Source organism: Bos taurus, chromosome 6 (assembly GCF_002263795.3).
Source record: "Bos taurus isolate L1 Dominette 01449 registration number 42190680 breed Hereford chromosome 6, ARS-UCD2.0, whole genome shotgun sequence".
Taxonomy (NCBI): Eukaryota; Metazoa; Chordata; class Mammalia; order Artiodactyla; family Bovidae; genus Bos; species Bos taurus.
The window spans coordinates 104101950-104113489 of NC_037333.1; the positions used below are offsets into that span (position 1 = coordinate 104101950).

The 11540-nt window shown below is 45.7% G+C and overlaps 1 protein-coding gene across 2 annotated transcripts in view; it reads right to left on the reverse strand.

Annotated features, from left to right (window-relative positions):
- STK32B (serine/threonine kinase 32B) overlaps window positions 1-11064 on the reverse strand; it is a 405448-nt gene extending 394384 nt beyond the window's left edge. For both annotated transcript variants that reach the window (XM_024993631.2, XM_024993630.2), the window contains exon 1: window positions 10917-11064. In XM_024993631.2, the coding sequence (XP_024849399.1) occupies window positions 10917-10968 (52 nt within the window). In that variant the 5' untranslated portion in view covers window positions 10969-11064. The remainder of the gene's footprint in view (window positions 1-10916) is intronic.
- Between the last annotated feature and the right edge of the window lie 476 nt (window positions 11065-11540).

Consider the following 11540-nt stretch of genomic DNA (forward strand, 5'->3'; position numbering starts at 1 on the left):
GAATATTATGCCAATATATTTGAAACTTGGAAATAACAGTCCTACACAAACTCTTACTGAGAACTGCAAGAAATGGTATGCTTCCAAATTCTTTTAATGAGGCCACTATAATCTTGGTACAAAAAACTAACAAAGACACTAAGGGAGTGGGGGAGGAACGTACCGGGAGTTTGGGATTAGTAGATGCGAACTATTATGTGTAAGATGGGCAAACAATTAGGTCCTACTGTAGAGCACAGGACCTATAATCAATATCCTGTAATAAACCATAATGGAAAAGGATATGCGAAGAATATACACATGTATAACTGAAGCACTTTGTTGCACAGCAGAAATTAACACTACCTTGTAAATCAATTATACTTCAATAATTTTTTTAAATGACATTAAAAGTGTGCTCTTTCTTACTCTTCTCTACAAGAGTTTGTGGAGGGTTATTATTGTTATTATGTCTAACATTTGGAAGAATTCACTTATGTACACATCTAGACCTAGAAACTTTCCTTTATAAGAAAGCTTCTATTATAGGTTTGATTCCTTAATAGATAGAAAATTATTCTAATATTTAAATTCTCCTTGTATTATTTTTGGTTAGGTTGTGTTTTTCAAAGTAGTTACTTTATCCGAGTTTCAAATATACTGGCATAATGTTCATAGAATCTTCTCATGAAAAACTTATAAACAAAATATTAGCAAATCAAGTCTAATAATACACCACACCATAAGAGACTAGGCTTTAGGCCAAGAATGAAAGGTGGATTTACTATTCAAAAATACTCTAAAATTTTGATTCTTCACCTAGTCAGAAAAAGGAGGGAATTCCCTGGTGGTTCAGTGGTTAGGACTCCAGGCTTCCATTGCTGGGGGCCAAAGTTTGATCCCTGATTGGGGTACCTGCTCCAGTATTCTTGCCTGGAAAATTCCACAGAGGAGCCTGGCAGGCTACAGTCCATGGGGCCACAGAGAGTTGGACACGACTGAGCACAGCACATTGGGGAACGAACATTCCACAAGCCGCACAGCATGGCCAAAAAAAGAAATAGGAGAAAATCCACGTGTTATCTCAACAGATGGAGAAAAGGCTCAGTTACATTGCAGTAACAAGCAGCCCTGAATTTCAGTGACTTCAAAAAGCTGAAGTTCCTGTCTCACTGATGCCATGTCCCAGGTCAGGTGACTTGGTGACTGGTGTGGCTCCGTCTCAAGTCGCACTCACTCTGGGAGCCAGGCTGAAGTAAGTTCCACCATCCAGAACATCGTGCTTGCCCAGAGCTAGGTACATACTAAGTGACATCTAGTTCATAAGCACTTTTTCTAAGATGTAACTGACATGCATCACCTCTGCTCACAATGACCAAGGCGAGGCACATGGTACCACATAACTTCAAGGGGACAGGGAAGGGTAACTCTTTGTCTGCAAGGAAATAAAGAGGGATGGGATGTGGGGGAACAGTGCTAAAGCCCCACATCCAGAGAACTGGGGCCTTTATATCCCTGACTTCACAGAGAGATGACCAGAGGCTAGAATCCTCAAAGAATAAGGACACTGCAAGGAGGTCATAAAAACCAAGTGCTGAAAAGAGTTAGCTTCCAGGTCCGGTAACAACATTGGTCTCCACTTGTTCCTTGGTTGGCTCTGGCTAAGAAGCCTGGTTTTCTCTTCTTGGGTAGTTCTGGTACCCTGAACTGTTTGTCCTGTAATTGTTTGCAGGAGAATATCCCTTTAGGGCATCAGTTCAGTTCAGTTCAGTCACTCAGTCGAGTCCGACTCTTTGCAACCCCATGAACGGCAGTACGTCAGGCCTCCCTGTCCATCACCAACTCCCAGAGTCCACCCAAACCCATGTCCATTGAGTCGGTGATGCCATCCAACCATCTCACCTTCTGTCATCCCCTTCTCCTCCTGCCCTCCATCCTTCCCAGCATCAGGGTTTTTTCCAGTGAGTCAGCACTTTGCATCAGGTGGCCAAAGTACTGGAGTCTCAGCTTCAACATCAGTCCTTGCAATGAACACCCAGGACGGATCTCCTTTAGTATGGACTGGTTGGATCTCCTCGCAGTCCAAGGGACTCTCAAGAGTCTTCTCCAACACCACAGTTCAAAAGCATCAATTCTTCTGCACTCAGCTTTCTTTATAGCCCAACTCTCACATCCATACATGACTACTAGAAAAACCATAGCTTTGATTAGGCTGACCTTTGTTGGCAAAGTAATGTCTTTGCTTTTTAATATGCTGTCTCGGTTGGTCATAACTTTCCTTCCAAGGAGTAAGCGTCTTTTATTTCATGGCTGCAATCACCATCTGCAGTGATTTTGGAGCCCAGAAAAGTAAAGTCAGCCACTGTTTCCACTGTTTCCCATCTATTTGCCATGAACTGATGGGACTGGATGCCATGATCTTGGTTTTCTGAATGTTGAGTTTTAAGCAAATTTTTCACTCTCCTTTTTCACTTTCATCAAGAGGTTCTTTAGTTCCTCTTCACTTTCTGCCATAAGGGTGGTGTCATCTGCATATCTGAGGTTATTGATATTTCTCCCGGCAATCTTGACTCCAGCTTGTGCTTCCTCCAGCCCAGCATTTCTCATGATGTACTCTGCATATAAGTTAAATAAGTAGGGTGACAATATACAGCCTTGACGTACTCCTTTCCTGATTTGGCACCAGTCTATTGTTCCATGTCCAATTCTAACTGTTGCTTCCTGACCTGCATACAGATTTCTCAATAGGCAGGTCAGGTGCTCTGGTATTCCCATCTCTTGAAGAATTTTCCACAGTTTATCATGATCCACACAGTCAAAGGATTTGGCATAGTCAGTAAAGCAGAAATAGATGTTTTTCTGGACTCTCTTGCTTTTTCGATGAACCTTCACTGTTTCCTGTAGGACAGTTTCTCTGTCTCTGTCTGCAATTGCTCAGAGTCCAGATTTTAGACAACTGACTATTGCTAAGAATATTTTGTTCCTTCCAATTCTCTCAGGAAAATGCCTAAGCTCAGTGCTAGCTTAGGCTGTTTGATCCTCCTAAAATACTGATCCTTTTTCTCTCAAGGCATTCAAACACTTCCCTCAAGACTCGAAACAAATCCTGTCACCATCTTAACACCCTATTCACTCCAGATCATATCCTGAGAGCCATCTCCACTCAACCCATCCTTTTATGTCCCATGAAGCAGGAAGTTTGTCTCACCCAGAAAGCAGTAGGGGAAAACTCTGCATTCTGACTCAAAGGGAAGAGAAATGACAGCCCAAATCACCTTATGCAAGAATCTGATACCCATTGATCACTGCTGGTTGCCATTTTTTAGAAATTTCATGGGAGTTCTTTGAAATTGAGAATTATAGTCCCAGAGCAAACTTTACAGACAGTTCTCTACTCAAGTAAGTGTCAAGGTTGAAATTAAGGGACAAGAATAGAAAGACCATTCTAGACTCCAATCCAAGTCAGTTTTCCAAACCAACTTCATTGATAATATGTCTGGAATTTCTCCATTTGTTTCCCAATAGTTTCTGGACCCAGAAGAATGTAAGAAATTGGCCCCCAGTAAATGCTTACTCTCATCTCTCAGTCAACAAGGAGTGGCCAAGGGCCTTCAGTGGCCCCTTTCTAGGCCTTGCAAACACAAAGGAAAAAGGAAAGAATTGCTGCTGTTTATGAAGTCTAGCACAGAAGCGGACATGCAACCAAACAATGAAATATGGTAAGCCAAAGGCTTCCAAACCATGGTTCACAGAACACAAAAACAATAAGCACTGGTGTGGATGCTTCTGCTTATATTTACCTGCCTGCCCCAGGACCCACTTCCCTTCTTCTGTTGATACTCCAATATCCATTGAGAATATTCTTCATAAATCTCAATCCAAAAGAAGATGTGGTACATAGAAACAATGGAATAGTACTCAGCCATTAAAAAGAGTGAAATAATGCCATTTGCAGCAACATGGATGGAATTGGCGAGTGTCATACTGACTGAAATAAGTCAGACAGAGAAGGAAAAATATCGTATGACATCCCTTATGTGTGGAATCTAAAAAGAAATGATACAAATGAACTTACTTACAAAACAGAGATAGATTCACAGACTCAGAGAAAGAACTTCGGTTGCTGGTGTCAGGAGAGGGGGGAAGGATGGGGGAAGGGATAGTTAGAGAGTTTGGGATGGAAATGTAGACTTGCTGTATTTAAAATGGATAACCCACAAGGCCCTACTGTGTAGCACAGGGAACTCTGCTCAATGTTATGTGGCAGCATGGATGAGAAGGGAGTTTGGGGGACAATGGATACATATATATGTATGGCTGGGTCCCTGTCCACCTGAAATCATCATAACATTGTTAATCGGCTATACTCTAATACAGAAGAAAGAGTGTTGTTGTTTTAATCTTCTTAATCCAAATGCCTCAAAGGGAACCAATGCCACCCCCTGAATCCAAGGGTGGATATGTGATCCAGCTCAACCAGTTAGAGCCTCCCTGTTCACAGCCTTGACCCAGGACCTTATCAGATTCCATCAGAACTAACCCTAGAATGTTCTCTGCAATGATGGTGAAAAAGATATCCCCTTCCCACACTTGGAGCTGTGGGGCTGTGAGCCTGGGGGTGGTAAGGGCTCCTCCACGGGAGGGCTTAGCTCCTCTAAGCCCACTTGGAGCCTCACAGAGGACAGAATTCAAGAAGGAAGATTTCTGATGATATTATTCAGGAACCTGGTCCAGCCACAACTGATGAGATTTACACCTCCATTCACTGGTTCACTCATCCATCCATCAAACGTGTACTGGGCATCTGGTATGTGCCAGGTGTTCTTCTGGGCCTCGGGAACACAACAGTGAATCAATCACACCATATCCCTACTTTAAGGAGCTTTTAACTCCTTGTGGTGGTGGTGTTGTTCAGTCCTCCAGTCGGATCTGACTCTTTGCAAATCTTTATAACTCCTTAGGAGGAGACAACGCATGAAAAAAATGAAGTCCATGTTAACAGGATCATTCGAGTTGCTGCATGGAGGTGCCACTGAAAGGAGGAAGAGGAAAAGTAAGGAGGTTATTGTTATAACCTAAGCAAGAGAGGTGACCCTGGCTTGGACCAGAATAATAGCGTTGAGAGGGAACCAGAGCCAATTAACTGCTTTCAAAGGAACTCATGCTGCTCTTCGGTCACTTGCAGCTGATGGAGGCTGGCATGCCCTATTCCATCTCGTTTCAGATTCCATCCACATTAAATACACTCACTTTACGCACCACCAAGAAGGAAGAAATGCTGCCAGTTAGCCGATGGTGTGATTCTTTCACATCCCTTGAAAGAGCTCCTTTAGACCTTTTATGAATGTTAGTAGGAACAACTATGAACAGCACATGCAAATAATAAAACTATATCACAAGTACCACCATGATCAGCAGTCATCATAAAGCACATCCCAATTTCAGAAATATTAAAACACGGGAAATGTGTGCCTTAGAGTCAATGAAATCCAATAGTATGTGCACATTTGTCTGATTTTATAGAGATGATTGAAACGTGGTTTATCCTTATGAAAACCATGCTTACTTTCTAGAAGGGCTGAACGGTATAAATGCATCTGACAGTTCACTTCTACTTCACCTCTCAGATTGACTCATGGCCATTTTCTTAATCCCCCACGTACAAGAGGAATCAACATGAATTTTTAAATGAGGCATAGATCTTCAAATGTAATTTTCACATCTTAGACTCCTGCATTAGACACACACATGCCTGGTACACATAAGGACACCAAGCCCATAAGTCCACATCCCTTACATGGCATCTCTCCACATTATGAAAGCAAAGTTCATTCAAAGCAATTCTGAGGTTCCTCAGAATATTTTTCACTTCCACCTTTTGCACAAGCCATAACTGGTATAAATACAAGGATGGAAAGCAATGTATAACATAAGTGAGCTTGCTCCAGCGCTAAAAGACTGAAGACAAAGTTGGGAGTGAATCCTGCAGCATTAGAGATCTCAGTCACTTTGTGAATCACAATGACAAGGACACCCCGGGTTTAAAAGACTGTCTAAGTGAATCATGATTGCAACTTCAGGGAGTGATTTTTTTAATTGCCCTCATCATCTGAACAGGCACAGAAAAAAACAACTTTTGTCGTATATGTATTTAAACAAAGAAGATATTTTCACGTTCTAGGCTGCATGCAAAGTTACCTGACCCAATAATTATAACCCAATAATTATAAAAAGAAATAACATTTCCTTTTAAATGTCCCTTTAACCCCTGAAAATCTAAAATGAGAATACCCACAGCTGGTTACAAGGTTGTAAAATCAATACTTTCAAATGTGGGTGCAGGCCATAAGTTGATACAACATTGATTTTTAAAAAACCCTTTAGAAATATAATTTAGAACATGTTTCTGAAATCCTAGAAAGTATTCAATTCTTTTGATCTAATAATCTCACTCCTTGCATCTAATTTTAAGGAATTCACTTTAAAAAGGAGGAATGCTTTATGTATAAAATTTTCAATCAACTTACTTATAAAGATGAAAAACTGACAATAGCCTGCATGTCTAACAACAAGAAAAGACTTACGTAAATTATGATAGTTCCATCAGATGGAATATTACAGCCCATTAAAATATTAACTTTGAAGACATTATAACAACATAATCTACTTAAAATACGATGCCAAGAGAAAAAGCAAAAAGCATTTTATTGTGACAAGTGTATCCTTATGTAAAAACGTCTAGACATAGATAAGGACAGTAAAGGAAACAAACAAACAAACAAAAAAAGTAAAAACAATTTTGCCACAAATCTAGAAAGGGAGATGATTTTGCTTTCATTCCCAGAATGTGTATTATGATGTGACTGCTCAACAAAATGTTTTTTGAAGATGGTAGCTGATTATTGTAAATGATCAAGTGCATTCAAGGTGTATTGTTACTATCTTCCTATAGACATTTGCATAAAGAGACCGCTATCATATTGTGATGCATGTGCTAGTCTCATTCTGCATTGGCCCTACATATCTGTTAGAGATGAATTTTCCTGTAGGTCTCCAGAGGTGGCACAGGGAACAATGTCAGGTACCAGACGCTGGAGTAAAGAGGCCTGGGGGTGAGTCCATTCCCACACAGGCCATGGGACCTTAGTGAGTTTTCTGGAGGGCTCTGTAACCCCTCTAGTAAAATGCAGGTGCGGAGACCTCCCTGGCTGAGCTGTGATAATGATTCCCAATTAGGTATGAAAAGGAGTCCACACAATGCATCACTAAGCTAGAGTTTTTAATATTACCTAGATACAAGATAGTTATGGTGCAATGATGCAATGACAAATTTCCAGTTAGAGTTTAGCTTTAAATTACTTACAAACCAGGTTTGTTCCAGTTGAGGAGGTATCTGCATCTTCAACCCAACAACTCTGGTTTGCAAGAGCATGTTCTTTGGCTGGACCATGTCACTGCCCTGTTTAAAATTCTTCCATGACCACAGGTGCCCCTAAGGTCGATTCCAAACACATGGCCACTGGGTCCTTTAAGATCAGCCCAGCACTCAGGACCTGAGGCTTCCCTCCTCACACACCACATTGCAAGAGTACTAAAGTTCCTACAATCTCCCCAGTGAGCCATGTTTAGATGCTAAAGCTGAAACTCCAGTACTTTGGCCACCTCATGCGAAGAGTTGACTCATTGGAAAAGACTCTGATGCTGGGAGGGATTGGGGGCAAGAGAAGAAGGGGACGAAAGAGGATGAGATGGCTGGATGGCATCACTGACTCGATGGACATGAGTCTCAGTGAACTCCGGGAGTTGGTGGTGGACAGGGAAGCCTGGCGTGCTGCGATTCATGGGGTCGCAAAGAGTCGGACACGACTAAGCGACTGATCTGATCCGATCTGATCTACCTTTGCATATTCTGTTCCCTCCCTCTGAAATACCCTTCCCCTCTCTACCAACCTCTCCTTCCTGGGAACTCATACCATTTCTGCAAGGCTTAGTCTAAGAGGAAGTCTCCTCTGACCCCTCCTCCCTGTCCCAGGGTTAGGGTCCCTCTTGCAAGATACCAAAGTCCCTTGAGCTCCTTGCATCATCCTAGCTATCTGCCCTGCAAGCTCCCTGAGGGTTAGAAGCTTACCTCCACCTTCCTCATAGTCCTGTTGCCCAACACAGGGGTGAGTGCAGAAAAGATGATCAGTAAATGCCTATGAAATCAATGAATCAACTTGCACAGGTGTTGAGAAATAGACTGGCAAAACCAAACAAGTTAATGTTTCACTGAGCTGGAAACTGGTAAAATGAGAGTCCTAACCTTGGGCTTTAACCAGTTGACCTTGAGCCTGACCACTTTCAGAATGAGGAATAGCAGGAAAATCAAAAGGTGGCTCTGCTAGATATAACTATTTCGCCAATAAATATTTTAAAGCAAAGTTCCCGGAATAAAGAAAAAAGACAGTTGTCAATATAAGGGACAAAAACTTCCTCTGTAAATAAAAGAAGGACATTAAGAAAATTATCTAAATTACCTTTGACCCAGGCTAGTACCATGAACCTCTAAAATCGGGAGTGATAAAATTGTGTGCTTTTCTCTGGAAAGGAGTCCATGACTTTTATCCAAGTATCCTGCTATAGACTAAACTGTGTCCCCACCAAACTTCAGATGCTGAAGCTTCAGCCTTCAATATGACTATATCTGGAGAGGACTTCTAAGGAGATAATTAATAGTCAGTGATGTTATAAGGGTGGGGCCCTAACCCTATGGGATTGGTGTTCTTATAAGAAGAGGAAGAGCAACCAGAGATCTCTATCTCCGGAGCACACACAGGAAGGCCATGTGAAGACCCAAGGAGGAGGCTGTCTACCAGCCAGGAAGAGAGCCCTTGCTGGAAACCCACCCTGAAGGCACCTTGATCTTGGACTTCCAGTCTCCAAAACAGTAAGAAAATAAATTTCTGTTGTTCAAGCCACCATCACCAACAGATTCTAATGTCTAAGCATCTGTAGTATCTTGTTATAGTAACAGCAGCCTGAGAAGACCAGCATTGGTCCCTTCCCTAAAATAGACAGGAAACTTTTGACTTGTTGAAAATAGAAAGGTTTTGACCCAAGTCATCCTCTCCATCTGTCAATGAGTTTGTATCTTCTCACAGGGTCTGAGCAGCTCTGAATGTAACCTCACAGGACAAAAAGGCTCCCAGAGGAACAGGCCTGCCCCACGTCCACCTCAAGCAAGATGTCCTTAGCAGAGCACACATTTAAATATCGATTTCAGTGTCGAGATCACTTTGCTTTCCATAGAGCACTTTAGGGTTACTGTGAGCTTGGTTGGGGAAAGTGTTTAGCTACACAGTGTCTGAATGCTTTCTGGAACACACAAGGGCCTCCCCCACCCACCTGTTTACCTGTTCTCTGTCCACTCCTGGCTCCCCACCTACCTGTGCTCCAGAATAACAAACAGGAAGGGATCAATCCTCCTTGGGTCCCCACATCCTACGCTGGCCCCACTTAAAGCCCTTAGCATGGTCCTCAGTGCCACCAGACTGGGAACTCCTGTTAAGAAAGGGCCAGATGGGCCTGACTCAATTACACTGACTGTACTCAGGTATTCTTCTCAGAGGGACTGTGGGGTGAGCTTTTGACTACCATCCGCAACCTCAGACTTCCCAGGCAAAAAATCCACCTGCCAATGCAGGAGATGCAAGAGAAGTGGGTTCAATCCCTGGGTTGGGAAGATCCCCTGGAGGAAGGCATAGCAACCCACTCCAGTATTCTTGCCTGGAATATTCCACAGACAGAAGAGCCTGGAAGGTGACAGTCCCTAGAGCTGCAAAGAGTCGGACACAACTGAGCATGCATGCATGTACAGCCTTGGAAGATCTAGAGACCATGACCAGTGCCCAAAGGCCTACTGTCTCCAGGGCAAGAGTGTCCAGCCTCCAAGCCAGCAGTGACACATCCCTTTCTTCACCTGTAAAATAGTACAACAAAGGTACCCACCTCCTAGGGTTGCCATGAGGCCTGAGTGAGGACATATGAAGCCTAGAACAGTGTCTGGTACATGAAATGTGTTCAGTAGTCCTGGCTCTTATTGAGGGCACAAGAGACTGGAGAAACCGGTGCAATAGGAAACGGAGCTTTCACAGGCAGAGTTACCAGATAACAACACTATGTGCAGACCTCGGTACTGATTCTATTTACAAGGCACTTCTCACATGGACTACCAGTGGTTAAGTTTCAAACAATCCCCTAAGGTAGAGGGCGGTTATCATAAGTTATCTCCTAGATGAAGAAAGGAAGGTTTCAGAGAGGTTAAGGAAGTTGCCCCACAGAGACACAGCGCTGGGAAAGGGTTCTGCTGGTCCAAACACCAAGCTCCACCGACCTGAGCCGCAGGAACCCAGTTCTGGAGTTTCGACACGGTTGGACCGCCTACAACACTCCTTCACCTGGGAGGCGGCCAACAGCGGGACGCTTTCCGCCCGGCCTCAAGAGTTTAACCAGGAAAAGTTTCCCCAGGCTGTTCTGGGAGAACGAGCAGGGCAGCATGGAACCTGCCGGTGCACCAGACCAAATGCATAGTACACACACGCGCGCGCGCGCACACACGCGCGCACATACACACACACACACACACAACACCGCCTTCTGCAGCCGCCGGCTCTAAGGGGGGACCTCGGCTTCCCCGGAGCCCGAGCAACATCCGGACTCGCCTCCGAAGTCCACTTGTCCCTCCTGTCTCCCCAAGTGAAGCCTCGGCGTTCTCCCTTCCCTAGGAATCCGCGCCCGGCCCTCCCTGGGCGCCGTCTCCCGGGCCCCCCTAAAGGGGCGCCGAAACAGAGGAGTTGCCTCGGAGGAAAGCCCCGCGCCCGGCACGGGTCGGGCGCGCAGCCCGCGCTCAAGCCGAGGGTAACGGGGAAAGGAGGGCTGCCCGACCGAAGCCCTCTTACCTTCCTCATTCTCGTCAAACACCGGGGGCTTGTGGGAGTGGTTCCCGCCCATATTCCGCCGCGGCGGCTGCCGCTGCTACATGCCCGGCCGCCGGAATGCGGGGCGCGCCGCGCGGGGTGCGGATGCGCCGCGAGCGTCCAGTCCCGGCTGCCGCCGCGCGCCGAGCCGGAGGGGGCCGAGCGCCGCGCAGGGGCGGGAACCGCGCCCCCTCCTCCCGGGCGTCCCCCTGTCCCTGGCGTCGCTCTCCCGGCGTTCCCGCCGCGCCCCGGCCACGCTAGCTCGTCTTCCGGGCCGGGTTCCAGGCGCCCGCACGCACCCGAGAACGCGGGAGCTCCCAGCGCCGGGGCCGCACGGAGCCGCGCTCCTCACTGGAGACCGGAGGCGGCGCGGGAGGAGGAGGAGGAACAGGAGGGGAAGGAGGCGATGGGCGCGGGCTGCGCTGAGGGGGCGCGCGAGCGCAGCCCCGAGGGCGGCCTGGAGGAGGGGGCGCGGCGGGCGCTGGGGGCCAGCGGGTCTAGGAAGAGTCGACGCGGGCACTCGAATTGAGCGCCGGGTCCGCCCAGAGGAGTCGGGCGCTCACCTCCCGGCGTTAAGCAAGTCGTGAGCCATCTAGTGTGCGCCGG